The sequence below is a fragment of the Alosa sapidissima genome, chromosome 9 (assembly GCF_018492685.1).
Source record: "Alosa sapidissima isolate fAloSap1 chromosome 9, fAloSap1.pri, whole genome shotgun sequence".
NCBI lineage: Eukaryota > Metazoa > Chordata > Actinopteri > Clupeiformes > Clupeidae > Alosa > Alosa sapidissima.
In genome coordinates, this window is record NC_055965.1 from 32288927 (window position 1) to 32306598 (window position 17672).

Here is a 17672-nt window from a genome sequence, read left to right on the forward strand (position 1 = left end):
AATAGAATTTGATTGAGTCGTGTGAATGAGCCATAGCCTATTCTTGTCTCTCGTTTAGTTTAGTTTCATTACCTTGAAATAACGTGATAATTTCATGTAATAATAACATGATAAATATCTTGTAAAAACGTGAAAATATCATATCTTGAAATAACATGACATTATCTTTAACATGATCATTTCATGTAATAATGTGATAAATGTTGTTAAAACGTGAAAAAGATATTATTATAACAAGAAACTTTTCACGTAATTACGTGATACTGAGCCTTTTTATTTATTCCAGTGTGGCAGCAATACGCTTCCGTACTATTGTCATATTTAATTTGTACTATGTATGTTGATGTAAAGTACTACCAAGGTATATTCATAATAAAAAATAAAAACCCTAGGCTATCTAACCTAGATCCAAATCCAAATCCTTGCAGTGACACTCCGTTCCAGGCGGTGGCAGCAATGCATAGTTGTCTGGTTGGTTTGTCAACAATCTACATTTCACGAGTTAATTTCATACCCCGCGGTTTCTTTTAAAAATGCGATCGTCCGCGATGTTGGTTCAGTAATGCTTGATATTGTGAAGATATGCATGGTTTGACGTCTTATTCTACATAAATACCAGATCAGCAGATCTCTGTGAGCAGAACAGTGTGTGTGGAGTACGTGGACTTGCTTCAGGTAGGCTCGTTTAATGTCTATGCTAGCCTACGTTACACACAATAACAGATTTTAGTAAGTGATAGATGGAAATAAGCCATGTGCCAACTATTGAAGTAACAGGTAATTTAGTTTTCGAGTGTTTTATTTAAAACGAGAACAAATCTTGAAAGGCAACCTTTTGTTTTTTGCTTTGATTATGCTGTAGAAAACTTTGAATGGGATCATCTTTAGTGCGTTGGCATGCGTTACCGAAACGCAGCAGGTCGACCAGCCGATAGTAATGGTTAAAGAAGAAGACATACAAGAGGAGGAATATGGATATATGATTTCTCAAGTTGAAGATGAAAAGCCGTTTGCAGAGCTTCACTGTAGAACTGAAACAGATGCCGCAGGGTCCAGCGTTACTGACAATGAAACACAACAGATAAAAGCGGAGATCGAAGTGAAGATTGAAGAAGATGATGAACAAGAACACTATTATCTGGTGCAGAGTAAGTCCTTTCAGATCCCCCCTTTTAGATGTGAATCACTTGTAACCATGTGAAGAAAAACAGAAGAAAACTTAAATGAAACAACAACAGTATTTTGATATTTTAACCATAGCAAGTACAGGAAACAATGTTGTGTAACTTGAAGCAAAGTTTAAGTAAAGGGTCATGTTCGTGAGAACTCTGGATTTCCAGGGTAGTTGACCATAGCAACTACAGGAAACAAGGTTTGTTGTGTGACCTGAAGCAAGTTTAATAATGTATGCGACGCAGGTGTTGTGTGCCTTCTGGTTTTTCCAACCAACTGGTTTCCTTGTGCGTGCTCATTGCTCACCACAGCTGCAGGAAATTCTTCTTGAATTTCCCCTGGGGATCAATAAAGTATCTATCTATCTATCTATCTACCTATCTATCTAGAAGTTGTCAAACATTCACAAAAAAGTTGTTTTAGACGAATTTGAAGTCACATTTAATATACTTTATAATTTATTGTCTCCAAGGGGAAATTTGTCTTGGGCTTCACGATCACTGAATCACAGACATACACAGCTCATACATAGGCAATTAAAAAAACAACAGTTACACATACAGCCCCACACCACCACAGTTTAAAAAAAAAAAAAAAAAAAAAAAAGACTGTCAGAGCTGCACACTGGATAACATATAGGTAGCTAGCTACCTATCATTGAGCATCTTTATAGCATTGGGATAAAGGAGTTTTTGTATTTATTTAATCTGCAGTTTAGTACTCTAAAGCGTCTACCTGAGGGTAGGAGGGCAAACTCCTCGTACAGGATGTGTGTGGGGTCTTCTACAATTTTCAGTGCCTCCCTGAGGACTGACTTTTCATAGAGTGCCTGCATGTAGCCCTGGTCTGGATGACCTACAATCTTCAGACTAGGGCTTAGTGTTGTCACAATACCAAAATTATGACGTCGATACGATACCTGCCATAAATATCACGATGCTCGATACTGAAACGATACTACGGCGAAATCCTAAGATATCTGGAAAAGAAAGGACTCCTACCTCCTCCAAGTGTATTGAGTCATGTGTGTTGAATTCGGTGCACTTTTGTAGTGTGCAGGTCAATTCTGGGTTCTAAACTTCCTACATAATTATTATTTTTATAGTCAGTAAAATAGTAGGCCTACTTTGTGTGATTAAGTCCTTTATTTAGTTCATTTACATTGTGTTGTGTTTTGCCAATAAAGTAGCTTTAAATAGCCAAACTAGGCTAGATCAAGGTCAGTGTTGAAATTACTGCATCCAAATCACTGAATGCTATGCAGAGGGGCCTAATCTTTAGGCCATCTGATGTACAGTATTGGCTTCCCTAGGCCTTCCCGTGTTCATGGGATTTCTTTGACAGTTGCAAAGGGAAAAATGTGAGGATGGTCTTTGCGCCCAGTGTACAAGTACGACGTTCCAACCACTCAGGTCTTCGTCAGATAGGCCTACACCATTACCTGTTGCAATATGTCTGTGTGCATTCCTACATTAGCCTACGTCTATTTCTTTGATAACATGATTTGCTACAACGTAACAATAAGCCGCTATTATTATTATTAGGACTCAACACGCTTTGGTGGTATTATATGCTGTGGGCTTTAATTAGCGCATTTCTGGTAGCCTATCCTACATCTGGGCAGTACTTATTGAACAAATTGCAGTCTACATGCCATGACAAATATTACCAGTAGTACTGACCGAACATGAAATAGATTGTTTACAAGTTATGGTATGGTAATGTTATTCTGGCGTGAACATTGCGCTTTCATCACGTTAGCACCCTATGAGCATAGCATATTCGTTAACCTGCCGTTCTTTGAACAAAAATGTTGGGATATGTCTGCGAGGTGTTTAGCCAAGTTCCATGCGTAGCCTACTGCTTTTAAATGACTTTGAAACATATTTTACAAACGGGCCTCTGTGTACCTTATGGCTTGCCTTCACTATTCGCGATGTATCCGAAATAGTTGCAGATTTCACTTGATGCCTAGATGCATGCAAGGAGCAATGAGAGCAGCAGTTCACGCAGACACAGAACGTTAATTTTAATAAAGTATCGATTCTAAAAACGTCGGAAATCGTATCTTTTTTTTTTGGTGTGAAGGCATCGTGATACCTTTTTAGTATCGATACACCGTGCAACACTACTAGGGCTATATGCAGGCACTCTATGAAAAGTCAGTAATATCTATGCCATGATCACTACACTACAACCACTCGGACAAAATACAGTTAAGAACCAAATTATTCATACCCCTGGCAAATATTGATTCAATGTTGATTTTCTCTTTACCAATATGTTTGTTCTGACTGAAAATGTATGAAATTTATAAAAAAAATCGCGTGTCCAAAATTATTCATACCCTTTTTAAATAATCAATGGAAACATCTTTATTTGCATTCACAGCTCTCAAAATGGTTCTTATAATACCTAGCCTCTCCATGTCTCCACGATTGTAGGCCGCACCTTTTTAACAGCAATATGGGTTTTGAGTCAAGAGCGATTATTTGTTATCCCTCTGGCCTTGTGCTCACTTTTTTGACGGATTGAGGTCTGGACTCTGGCTGGGCCACTCTAAAATGTTGGTATTGTTCTCGGTTACCATTTCTTGCCTTGTTTAGCTGTATGTTTTGGATAATTGTGTAGTTTAATGATCCAATGCCGCCTATTGGGGCAGGTCTCTCGATAGACAGCCTGATCTTCTCCTCTAAAATTCTCAATGTGCCCCTTGTTTTAGTGTTACCGTTTACTTTGAGAAGTTCACCAGAGGGGTATTTCACAAAACCATGATAAGGGATTAAGCTGGGATTTTTAGGTTATCCTGGATGAATTTAGCCTTGACTTGGTTTCACAAAAGAGGTGGCACATAAGTTACCATGGGGATTTATTCTCTGCACCTAGTCCCGACCAGGCTAACAGCCAAGCTAAGTTAATTCTAATGGTAATTATGTTGTCTTATTGGTTCAGCTAGCTGTCATTCACATCAGACCTCCGTGCTAATTTTTAAGGAGCTTTATTCCATTTATAAACTATTTGCTAAATGTATTTGCTCGCAAAACAAAACAGATTGTCTGCCTACTAACATATGGTTATTATTTTAATTGTGATAGCCTTATAATTATTAACATAGGCCTAGGTACTCATTGTTTGCTTATTTTAGTGATAGATGTTTGATGAATAGCCTACTGTAGTTGATTGGAAGTGGGGGGGGGGGGGGGGGGGGCACGTTTTCGAAGGTATTTTCAACTATAATATTAAGGTATATCATACTATGTGCATCTTTGCAGTGGCAAGCGCTTTCTTAATGATGCTGCGTGCCGAGACAAGGAAGCACTCACACGTGGGTGCATACGTAAATTTGCATTCAGTTGGTCTACCACACCTACTTCTGCTGTTTTACAGAAATAGCCATGATTCCCCATTCCAAAAAGGATAACTTTACTTCATTGTTAGTCTATATCAAAAGCGGTTCACTTTGTGTGAATGACGCTATTTTCCGCATCTTTTTTATTCCAACCGTGGGCACTTTGGAACAGAAACGAGAACGCGCACACATCCTGAATTACTTACACCTGGCTTGACTTAGTCGCTCCTACTCATCCTGGATTGGCATTAGTGAAACGAGTTGAGCTAGGATGACCAGACAACGCTATGTCAAACCTTGCTTTATCACTTATCTTGGATGTATTAATTCTGCCTTTGTGAAATACCCCTCTGGTCCCATTGTCACACCCAAAACTAATACATTTCTATAGCTATTCTCTACATTGTGGATGGTGTTTTGGTGGTTGAAATGTTAACTCCATCTCATAATGAATCACTTGGTCATCTTGGATGCTGATCATGGATCACTCTTCTCCAAACATGCCCAACTCAGCTAAACCTTTATAAGGGCACACCTGGGCAAAGAATTTAGCCTTCGCTGATTTTTAAAAAAAAATTTTTAGACCCAGGGACATGGCCTGAGATTGGCATAAAAAAAGAAGCATTAAATTCCAATGACACCATGTCCATTTAAATTGTGGGCGGGGGGGGGGGGGGGGGTTAGACAAGTATTCTTTTGTGATGTTTTTCTACCAGGGGGAACTGGTGACTTTCTCAAAGTAAATGGTAACACTAAAGCAAGAGGCTACACTGAGATTCTGGAGGAAAAGATAAGGCAGTGTGCCAAGAGACCTTCCCCAATAGGCATCATTGGACCATTAAACCATACAATGATCCAAAACATACAGTCAAACAAGTCAAGAAATGGTTAACAGAGAACAATGCCAACATTTTAGAGTGGCCCAGCCAGAGTCCAGACCTCAATCCGTCAAAAAAGGCCAGACAAGGCCAGAGTGATGGCAAAAAATCGTTCCTGCCTCAAAACCCGGATTGCAGCTAAAAAGGTGCGGTCTATAATCATTGTGGAGACATGGAGCGGCTTGGTACGTATTAGAAGAACCATTTTGAGAGCTTTGATTGCAAATAAAAAAGTTTCCAGTGATTTATTTTAAAAGGGTATGAATAATTGTGGACACACCATTTTTCATAAAAATGTAAAAAAAATATAAAAAGGCGTATTTTGTTTTTGATTCCATGTGTTTACCATATTGTCTTACAACCTATTGGCATGTGACAGTGTCATTTTTAGACAGAACAAACATATTGGTCAAAAGAAAATCAACATTAAATCAATATTTGCCAGGGGTATGAATAATTTTGTTCTTAACTGTACATTCAAAATTAGGCTATATTTTTGCAAACTTACTAGCATTAAACTGGATTCGGTCCTGCAAAAAAAATATACGCACCTATAACTTGATATACTGTTTCGAGCAGAAAGGGGTGTGCCACATGAAGCCCCAGTTCGAGGCTAGTTTTGTTTCCATAAAAATCACGTGACTGATGACAAACGAGACCTTGGTTTATGAGTGTGACGTGACCAGTGATTGGTTAGTTTGATTGATGGTGTATGTGAAAACAAATGGTTATACTAAGCTACGCTAGCGGTGGTCTTAATAAGCATGCGTAAACAATTTACAGTTTACAAAGATACAATGCACATTGATACAATTTACACCGTTACATCAGAGACAAGAGGAGGCATGACTGAAACTAGGGACTCGCTTGCCAGCATCGTTCAACAAGCACATTGATCAAAGGAAAGTGGGATACAACTTCATTCACAAGCAGAGCAAATAATTTAAGTCGAGCATAGAAGTTAGAAAAACCTATTTGTTTAGACTATCGGCTGAGTGGAAAAAAAGAGAGATTCTGTCGGTCTGAGTGGACATTTAAATATAGCCATTGTCTTTAGGTTAAATTGTTAGTGGTAAAGTTATAATCGGACTGGTAATCTGATTTAACACTGCAAAACAAGCAGCAGTTGGCAATGTAAGTCAATAAATAATTTCTGGGTCACAGCAATTGGGGAATTTTTTATTTTTTTTTTAATCAAAATCAGCTTTGGCCCTAAGGCTGTTTTTTTAAAGGTTCTACCTTTTGATCTGACCATGAAATCAAAAGTTTGAAAAACAAAGCGTTATTTGTTTGTTTGTTTGGATCACATTCATAAACAAATAATGAAACAATAAGTCATATTTTTTCTTTTTTTGATTTTGGATTCTCAATTGAATATCAAATTAATGAATTATACTTATTAGATAAGCAGTTTTTGTAGATCACCATTTCTTAAGGTCAAGGTTAATGTTTGTTCATTTTTATAATCATAAGTATGAATTCTCGACTTTGAGGCCACTTTGGGGGGGGGGGGGGGGGGGGAATGGCTTTCTGTCTTGTAAAGCATATGTCTTTATCAGATAATCAAATTGCTGAATGTAAAACACTTGCCATTCTAAATCCATCTTGTAATTCCAGGTGTATCGGAACAACCACCTGTAACGCAACAGAAGATCCATGGACAGAATGATGAACTCAACCTGCAACTCAAAGGAAGGCTGCACCACTGCACTGTCTGCAGGAAGAGTTTCACGACCCTGAGAAAACTCAAGAAACACCAGAAAACACACTCTCATGAATGTATCCAGTGTGGAAAAGCCTTCACAAGAATGTCAAGTCTTAAAACCCATATGCTAATTCACACTGGAAAGAAGCCTCATAAATGTATCCAGTGTGGAAAAGCATTTTCACAGGTTTCTCATCTTAAACCCCATATGCGAATACACACTGGAGAAAAGCCTCATAAATGTATTCAGTGTGGAAAAACTTTTTCACAAATATCATCTCTTAAAACCCATATGCTAATACACACTGGAGAGAAGCATCATAAATGTGTCCAGTGTGGAAAAACTTTTTTACAAATTTCACATCTTAAAACCCATATGTTAACACACACTGGAGAGAAGCCTCATAAATGTATTCAGTGTGGAAATACTTTTTCACAAATATCATCTCTTAAAACCCATATGCTAATACACACTGGAGAGAAGCCTCATAAATGTATCCAGTGTGGAAAAGCCTTCACAAGAATGTCAAGTCTTAAAACTCATATGGTAATACACACTAGAGAGAAACCTCACAAATGTGACCGGTGTGGAAGAGCTTTTTCAGTAGTTTCACATCTTAAAACCCATTATTTAACTCACACGGGAGAGAAACCCCACAAGTGTGACCAGTGTGGGAAAGCTTTTACACGGGTTGGTAATCTTAAAACCCATATGCTAAAACACACTGAAGAGAAGCCTTATAAATGTATCGAGAGTGGCAAGGCTTTTTCAAAAATCTCAAATCTTCGTTTTCAAATTCATACGCACACTGGATAGAAGCCGCACATGTGTATCCAGTGTGGAAAAGCTTTTTATGTTAAAACCGGAGCGCTAGAGAAAACAGAGTTGTGGCGTAATTATGTAATTTTATGTTAAAAGAGAGAAAACAGAGTCCCTAGAATTGGAGATACATATTGAGATACATTTTGACGCAATCATGTATCAAAATAGCAGTGCCCTGACGACTCCCATTCAAAAGGCCATTTGACCTGAAAACAACAATACGGACAAGCTTAAAAGTGACTATTCCAACGTAATTATGTTTTTAAACGAAGTTTGATTCGGCTACATCGACAAAAAGACCCTAGATTGCAATTTGGTGAGAGTTACGATTTAAAACTGGTGTGTTAGAGAAAACAGGTGGTGACACTCCCATTAAGAGACGGTGGAAGATGCAGCGCTTTTCCATGCCATTTTATTGGAGTTTCGGAAATGAAAACAGCCAATCACTTGGTCAGCAGTCAGTGAGTTACGCCCATATATCCTCCACCATCCGGAAATATCACTTGGGATGTATTTCCGGCTGCTAGAGGATCCCTCCTCCTGCGATACAGCCATCCAGCACAGGATTTTTGGAGCTTAGATTGTGTGGCAGCAACATCAAAAGTGTGTCACAACTTCCTCTTTATGGCTCTGGTCAAACCCCATAGACTAATGCTGCATTCCATGGCTCTGGTCAAACCCCATAGACTAATGCTGCATTCCATGGCTCTGGTCAAACCCCATAGACTAATGCTGCATTCCTTGGCTCTGGTCAAACCCCGTAGACTAATGCTGCATTCCATGGCTCTGGTCAAACCCCATAGGCTAATACTGCATTCCATTTGTCTGCCTGAGTTGGTTACTGTTTTCAACAGGAACTTGCAACATCATCCGAAATTCTATCCAGACACTCCGAGTTCAAATTTTCAAAATGAATGTGCCCATTAACAGTAAATGCAAGCCATAACATAATGTACATTAGCTGTTTAATTGTTTATTAAATACCATTTAGTAAAGCATTTGTGTCTCCCTGATTTGTTATGTTATCATAAAAATGTCGTATAAGATTAAGTATAAAAATGTTTGTTACAGTTGGCTTATGATATTACAAATTTATTTATGAATTCTCAACATTGCGACCACTTTCTGTTTACAACTACAACTCTCTGGCACAACTATATAAAAACATGTGCATGCAGGGTTTAAAATTATATTTTTTCACAATGAGGGGAATTCCCCCCTCAGTGTTTTACATAGGGCGAATTAATACAGTTGTGGGGGGGCGTCAATGTCAATGAGGGAACCACACTTAACATTGTCTTTACTTAGGCCAACATGATTTTGGTTTTGGTTTTGTAATATAGGAGTACAGTACCCTCTAGAATTATTGGAACCTCTGCTAAAGTTGACTAAAAAGAGGAATATAAAATCATATGTAGACCAATACAACTCAAATCCAATACAATAGGCCTAATAGTTATTTACAGAGTCATCGATGTTCTGTAGGCTATCTATCTCTATCTCATGCATCAGTCAGGAAAATAGACGATAACAATTTAGTCACAATTGTTTTGATATCGATAATAAGTCATGAATGTTCATACTTTCTTGATTTGATTTGGGAGCACCCCCACCGCACCAGTGGAGATCATAGACATTACACCCCAAACACACCCAGTAAAAACGTGGTTTCATATCATATGTTTGTTTTTCATACATTTTGAAATGCATAGCCTAAGTTTATATTGTTTATGAACTGCGTAATTTCCAGCTAAATACATAGTAAGTTCACTATTTCATTTTGAACTAGACACACTCCTGGGAAGTATACTAATTGAGACAGTCTTTAATAGACACAATCTATCCACATTTTTTTACAGTCTAAAACCAAATTCAAGGCTCATGTAGTCCCACTACAGTCCAGGTGGTGGGAGTAGTAGCCTACAACTTAATCTTGGTTTACCAACCACCATTAACTGGCAGCGAAGAAGATCTGAAAATTCTTCCTTCAGTAGGCCAATTCCACAACATAAACGAAGCTTTCTTTGTCGTTGAGTGTAAACGTCTATTGCGATTTTTGCGATTTACCTGAATGGAGGAATAGAGTTATTGAATTGGTTTGAGGTATGCTTTGCTTTTAATAATTTAACATTTTAGTATTACTCATTTATCTTACAACAGCAGCACTTATTGAGAAGACAGACTGCTAACTTTACACAAAGTATGCTAGAGTTAGAGTAATCTAGTCAGTTTACATTCTTGCCAGCATTAGGTCATGTTATGCACAGCACATATTCTTAGTTAATACTACAGACATATGTTCACTTCCGGAGTGTTCCGGGTGTTGAGAAAGTTGGGATCAAGTGTAATATCAGAGAAGACGGGCTCTGGTAATATTTTGCTAGGTGAATGCTCAACATCTAACTCTTTGGAAACAGGAGACTCTCAAGCTTAGCTTGGCGTGATAACCCACACGAATGCTGCACCCTCGCATCGTATGTTAAGCTAAACGGGAACAGAGGTGGTTGTAACAACCAAATAATTTCTCTGTGGCTAGGATAGTTCTACAGCGTTTCTTTGAAGAGCGTTGCGTATAATCCATAGTTTGACGAAATAACACGCATGTAATGTACAAAAGTGACGATACTCGCGCCGACTGCGGTAAAGTGGTTTGCTCTTTGTCACGTGACACAAACTTTGGAAGGGATTTTATTTTTAAAGATAAACAATAATTCCTAAAAAAAAAAAGTATTTGTCCACTGATTTCATAGTCAATTTCTCCTGCACCGCATGCATTAATGCAATTCTAAGAAATATCTAAAGGAATTTAGCATTTAATTAATAGGGGTTTATAGGGGTGCAGCTCCATAGCCCCCTATTCTACACTTGTTCTGCGCGTCCTCTCGTTTAGTCAGGTAGAACCCCAGGATAGGTGTGACATAAGGTACTAATGCATTTTTTGCATAAATTGATAGTTTAGGGGGTGTAGACTCAGAATCTGACCCTTAAGCATTTTTTTAATGACATAATTTGCCACGCCCCCTTTTTTTGACCATTAAAAAAAATAACTAGATGCACATTACTGTATAAACCCATCATGTATGGTATCAAATGAAAGCTCTTCTCAAACAGAAATCAATTATGTCAATAAAAACATGCTAAAAATGATTTCAAGTCCCTCCAGAGAACACAATAACTGTAAAGCCTGGTAAGGTCACACCGCTGAAATGGTAGGCTGAGCAACAAATTGTATCAACCCTCAACAATTAGTCAAATAGACAAAGTTATAAGGAACAAAGTAGAACTTTCTCACAGATTCTGAAAGCAACTACAGAACATGTTGCCAGGCTGGCCTTGTACACATCACCAACATCAAATGTCTCTTCCAAAAAACATTCAAAAATCAGACATTTCTCCCTCGCTGTCATCAGTATCCTCCACTGAAAGTGTAGCCATCTTTGAATTTTTATTTGCACACTGTTCACCACCTTTGCCATGGCAGTAGGTGGTGCATGGTAGTCCATCTGACTGACAGCAGTAAGAGGCCCTGGAGCATGCTGGCACTGCCTTGCATCCACAAGCAACAAGCTGTAGAACAGGGGGGTATTCTAGAAAGCAGGTTTACTGGCTTAACTGGGTATGTTAACCCAGAGTTAGCGGTAAACCTGGGATTTCAGTTCCAGAAAGCTCAAAAATGATCAGGCTATGTAAGTAACTATGGTAACATAGGCTCTGAACTTAACTGGGTATGTGAACCCAGAGTAAACGGTAAACCTGGAATTTCAGTTCCAGAAAGCTCAAAAATGATCAGGCTATGTAAGTAGCTATGGTAACATAGGCTCTGAACTCAACCTGGTAGGGGGTAGGTTTTATTCAGGTTATGTTCAATTATGTTCGGTTATTTCAGTGCATGTTCAATCAGGCCGCTATTTTTACACTTGTCACACAATGGCGTTTCATTTTGACGAAGGTCCGATTGACGAAGAAGCACAAAATCACGTAATATTCATCCGTGCAATTCACCGTGAGAGGGCGATAAGACCATTACATCACATGATAGGACTAGCCTATCCATTCTTTTCCAAACGAGTTTTTCAGCTGAATCCTAAATATATCCTACTTGAAAAGCATTCTCCATACCTACATTACGCATGGTGGATTAGAATAGAATAAAATAAATCTTTAATGTAGGCTAGCTAGCCTAGGCTACACCATAGTGGACATTTGTGTTTGGCTCACCAGACAGATGGACAAACAACATCTCAGACACATTGAAGATATAATTAAAACAAGTACAGTACAAAAAAGGGGAAACATAGCCTATAGAAAATTAATAAATAAGTTTAAATAGCTGTACAGCTCAGCCGGGTATGCATGTTGTCACTAAGTTTGGTTAAGAATGCTGATGGCATTTGGGATCAAATATTTTTTTAATAGGCTACACACGCTCTCCGACTGGGAGTTTTTGTAGTGTTGGAGACGCAGAGCATATCGGCAAGCTGTCGGTTGGTGCGTAAAGTTTGCCTTGCGCTAAAGCAGTTCCTGCGCAACTTCATTCGTTTTCCTGGACACAAACCCACGATGATCATTAAAGTGTAGTTTCACCAACTGGCAGGTCAGCATCACTTATTCAATTTTCCAAATGTGCACCGAAATGTGTCCAATAGGCTACCCATGCCTTCCGACATTCACCCTTCCAATGATGGAGCGCAAAAGTTTAACTTGGCCCACAGCTGCAGAACCCGTGTTAAAATAGAAAATTGCATTTGGGATTCTAAAAGAATGCTATGGCCCACTCAATCTGTGACAAGGTAGGCTCGTTTAAGAAAGCATCATTGAAAGCAGTCAATACAATACGTGATGTCCAGTGAATTATTTAATTGTGCTTTTGACATTAAATAGGCTATCTTAAAGGAGAATTCCGGTGTGATATTGACCTAAAGTGTATTGAAACATGATACCGAGTGTGAACGTATGTCTCATAGCCCATCTCGGCTTGTCCCCTGCACTCCAAAATCTGGCGCTAGTTAGCCGATGCTACCAACAGCTTTTTCAATAGTGGTGCTTCGGCATCGGGCTAGCCATGCAAATAAATCACTGTTTTACACCCATTTACGAGGCTCAATGTATCTCCACACTTCATTGGTAGACTTCCGAGGGCCCTGACATTTAAAACGAGACATTGAGAACTTTGAAAAAGCACTGGTAGTTTACTTACAAGACGATTTATACAGACAGTATCTTCATGAAGTTTAGCGTTTGCAGCCATCTTGAATTTAGTCACGATAAGTCGAGCAACGAGTAAGAATGAACAGGTATGATAAGGGATCAGATTCCAAAAATAATTAAGTGGAAATGCATGGATTCCAGTTTCTTACAGTAGCAGCAACTGGAATCCATGCATTTCCACTGAATTTGAGGTCGGGAAGTTTAGTCTGGCATTGCTCCATTGTATACCTAGAGATTTGCATGGTGTATTTTTCAGTTAGCCTATTAGCTGGTTCGATTTGCATTGAACTCAATGAACATCAAACCAGCTAATAGACTTAACCAAAAAAAAAAAAACACCATGCCAATCTCTAGGTATGGTATTGCTTCCCACCATCACAATGGATGGTGACATCGCTCATCGGCCCAACCCTAGTTGATGTTTAACAGATGATATATCGTGCCCGCTTCTTGCAATGTTTATGCTCTGTTTTTCAGACCGAGGAGGTAACATGAAGTTGAAAGACGTTAACCTAACGCTATCCTATTTCCCCATGTGTTTTCCATTCCTCTTTGAATACAGAGAGGAATCTCCGGACAGGATTCTTGGGCCGTTGCTATGGATCTTGGGTTGTCGGTAAACTCTGACGGTAATGAAGCATTCCAGCTGCCAACACCAAAAGAACAGGACATTAAAGTAGAGGACATTAAAGAAGAGGACTTTAAAGTAGAGGACATTAAAGTAGAGGACATTAAAGAAGAGGACATTAAAGAAGAGCAATATGATCATATGGTCACATGTCAAGACGACGAGGACAAGCCGCTCACAGAGCTGCTCTGTAAAACTGAGTCTTTTGGCTCTAATGAAGCATCACAGACAACAGCAGAGGTTGAAGTGAAATTAGAGGATGATGATGAAGAAGAAGACCACGACGATGAGGATGAAGAATACCAAGACGATGATTCTCCTCAGGGAGGTAGGACTAAGGAACTACACACTGATACACAAAGAGTTCATTCATTAAAATGTTGTCAGTTTGCAAATATGTAGAAATTAATAATACAATGATGTACACACACATTGCATATTTATAATGTGTGTCTGTTAGGGGTGGGCGGTATGGATAATAAAAGTAATATCTCAATATTTGTTGTGCTTTTGACGATAACGATAATTTAAAAGAAGTTAGTCACTTTACAGCAAGAGTTAGGCTTTACAGCTCATTATTTATTACTAGCGAACATCAGCTCGTTTGGGGAGTGCTGTGTGGACTGGTACACCGTGGTATTATAGGTGAACAGGAGCTGAGGGAGCAACTGTGTCCACTGCTTTCTGTGTATCTGTGACCACTGCTTTATCAGCTGCTGGACTTCCCTTGGTTCACTCTATTGTAATGGGTAGGTGGACGTCCTTGTCGCCAAAACCACAGAAATCTGGAAATACAAGGATCAGTCCCTTGCAGGACTTTCAGGTCTCTAGTGGTTTGACCAGGAATGGTGTCCACCATACAAGATTCTGTCACCCAAGAGTCTTGGATAGATGCACTAGAGGCTTGCATGTTGGCTATGGCAATCGGCAGGGGGACGTCCAGGCTGTGTGACACAGATCGTAAAGTGTTAGTGGGGCTTGTGGGAAGCCTAGAAAGGGCATCAGCATTGCAATTAGCTGTCCGATTGTTGTCGGTGTACACGGTGAACCCAGGAGATACTTGCAATTTTTTCTGTGATTGCCCACTTGACTGCAAGGAGTTCGAGTTTCATGGCCCTATAATTTGACATGTTCCTCTCACTTGGTCGCAAGCCCCGGCTAGCAAAGGCTATCGGTCGCCGTAACCGATCCTTCTCCTGTGACAGAACTGCCCCGAATCCTGCATGGCTTGCATCCGTCTCTAAGATAAAGGGATGACTGAAATCGGCATAACCGAGGACTGGCACTTGAACAAGCTGTTCTTTTAAGGCTCTGAATCCAGAAAAGTTCTGAAGGCAAACCTGAACCTGACTACATTCAATGTTAACTGTGCAATATTCAGATGTCTAATTTAAATGTATGCAAATTAGTGCATCATTAATGAGATTGTTAAATTACATCCATATATTTTCAGAAAACTTATATTAAAATATTGTCTGAACATAAATAATCATAGCCTAGAAATCTAGACGCACCCTAGCAGGGCTAGTCTAGCAACTCTCCGTTGGCTTGTGAGCTCGAAAAATTAAACTTCTATCAAGCCAATCAAAAAGTGTGTAGAGTCGTTAGGCAGGCTTAACATAATGATGGCAGAGTTGCAACGGTTTGGCTTGAATTCCCTGCTACTTGAAAACAAAAAAGATGGATGTTGCTGTTGGCCAGCAGTGTGACAAGAGTTAAGCTTGTTTTAAGTTGGCAAAAGTTTGAACTAGCCAACTAGCTCCGCTGGTGGGAAAACGCATGGGACTCATAACGCTGCCGCTGTCCTATTGCGTGCAGAGGGAATTTGAAAGACAACCGATTATCCCGCCCCTCGGACTGAGCACTGCGAACGGTGAGTGCCCTGCCGCTAGGGTGCATCTAGATTTCTAGGCTAAGTAGTCCCAGTCTTAATTATGCATTATATAAATGATGATATCATCTAAGTGTGAAAATGGATCGTGAAAATTTGAAGACAAAAAAATCTTGTTCCTTAGACTCTATACTAGCAAAATATGCAAAAAAAAATCGATCGATTTGATTTCCACTAGAAAATCCAGCGGGATTACACAAGACACTGTACTATATCAGCTTATTGAAACTTTCAAATATTGATATTGGTATCTGCCTTCAAAATCCCATATTGGTCAGCTTGCGGTGGTTAGATTTTTAAAGAACTTTTATAATATGCCTTTTATATTTTTATTATTTTACAAAATCAAATCAATGCAAGTATTAATACATGTAATTGTGAGATCTGGGTAGCCTTGAATATATATATATATATATATATATAGCATGTATGAATGGCACTTACAAAGACCAGGATGCTTCTAACTAAAGGTGCTGAGAATGCCCTTAAAATTAGTCTAGGTTTCATAGGGTTAATAACAAGACAAGCAGTTTCTGCAGTTTATGTCAATGTGTTGCCCTAGACCAGAATTGCATGCCTTCTATGCTACGTCATAGAACAAGGAGAAAATGTCTGTTAAGGCAAGGCACTACAGGTGAATAGGGTAAAAAATTTAAATAATAAAATCACCATGAAACTTCCTCAGTTGATTACTTACACAAGTATGAAACAAAGGTATTACAAGTTTTTTAAATGTATGTTTAATTATGCAAATTAGGAATTATCTCATTAAATATGCGAGATTTTGCATATATTTTCAGATAGATCTGAACATATCATAAAGCCAGGTGCAAAATTCTGCATGATTTTGAAATTCAAATTTGTTTACACATAAGATGAAAATAAAATTACAGAGGGATTTCAGGATCTCTGCTTTCATTACCTACTGTCCATAGCCTTAAAAATATTGCCATATTTTTTTATTAAAATGTCACATAAATCAGGCCAGGAATTATTCATTAACAAATCCCTCTGTAAATATCTTCAGAATACTGCTAAGTGTATAACTGGAATGTTTGGTGTACATAGGTGCTCAGGGCTTAAATTTCACTGCGGGATTGCGGGTATTGCACATAATTTGTTCAAGTCCCGCAACTCTAGCCATCATAATGCGAGAAATTCCCGCATACACTTTTACAGCCTGTCTGATGACGTTAATATAATCATGAAGTGGCGTGAATGCGGTGCTATTGACTGGACGGATCAACTACTGAGTTGAATTGAACATAGCCTCATGCAGACGCAGACACACACACACACACGGAGAGAGAGAGAGAACCACTTTGCGCTTACGCAAATAGGCTGCGCAGCCATGGCAAACTTTTACATCTAGAAAGAGCTCCTTGGTAACTATCCTGCTAGCTCAGGTCACGTCAACACTTGATCCCAGAAAGATTGTCTTCGACTTGGTTTTTTGAACATTTATTGTATCTAATGACATGGAAAACATAATGATTTGCATCCAAATATCCTTATGCACTATGCACAACTTTTATTCACTAGCGACTAGCCTAAAACCGTCAGGCTGAAGGGAGGCTAATTACCCTCACATATTTTCTTAAAGTGACAGTCACTCAATTACACCTACTCTATGCTATACATTAAAAAATACATTATTAACTAAATACACTCTAAATGAATTTAAAAATATATGAAATAGAAACATATCACATAAGCCATCATTTTCAGTGTGTGTTTGTGTGTGTGTGGAGAGAGTCAAGCAGAATCTACGATGTCCACTGTTGTGAATGATCCCACTACAGTATATATTACTGATGACGTCAGGGTGGTGGGGGCACCAAAATGAAACACTTTTTTAAAAAAAGTATAGAAGAAGTATCGAAATCGCATATCGAAACCCCCCCAAATTGTGTAAATCCCCCCTACGTGAATGTGAATAACCTAAGGGGGGAATTCCCCCCTATTTTGAAAAATGAATTTTAAGCCCTGGCGCTACATAGGCTGAGATGTTTATACT

The 17672-nt window shown here is 38.9% G+C and overlaps 3 protein-coding genes across 7 annotated transcripts in view; 2 read left to right on the forward strand and 1 right to left on the reverse strand.

Moving 5' to 3' along the window:
* The window catches only part of LOC121718798 (gastrula zinc finger protein XlCGF57.1-like), a 102084-nt gene extending 93152 nt beyond the window's left edge, over nucleotides 1-8932 (forward strand). Inside the window, exon 12 of the mRNA XM_042104009.1 lies at nucleotides 7018-8932. Within this exon, the coding sequence (XP_041959943.1) occupies nucleotides 7018-7922 (905 nt within the window). The 3' untranslated portion in view covers nucleotides 7923-8932. The remainder of the gene's footprint in view (nucleotides 1-7017) is intronic.
* The window catches only part of LOC121718789 (zinc finger protein 708-like), a 712111-nt gene that overhangs the window by 380681 nt on the left and 313758 nt on the right, over nucleotides 1-17672 (reverse strand). The gene's annotated exons all lie outside the window — the stretch shown is intronic.
* LOC121718874 (gastrula zinc finger protein XlCGF57.1-like) overlaps nucleotides 9897-17672 on the forward strand; it is a 404172-nt gene continuing 396396 nt past the window's right edge. For both annotated transcript variants that reach the window (XM_042104248.1, XM_042104250.1), the window contains exons 1-2: nucleotides 9897-10031; nucleotides 13699-14092. In XM_042104248.1, the coding sequence (XP_041960182.1) occupies nucleotides 13735-14092 (358 nt within the window). In that variant the 5' untranslated portion in view covers nucleotides 9897-10031; nucleotides 13699-13734. The remainder of the gene's footprint in view (nucleotides 10032-13698; nucleotides 14093-17672) is intronic.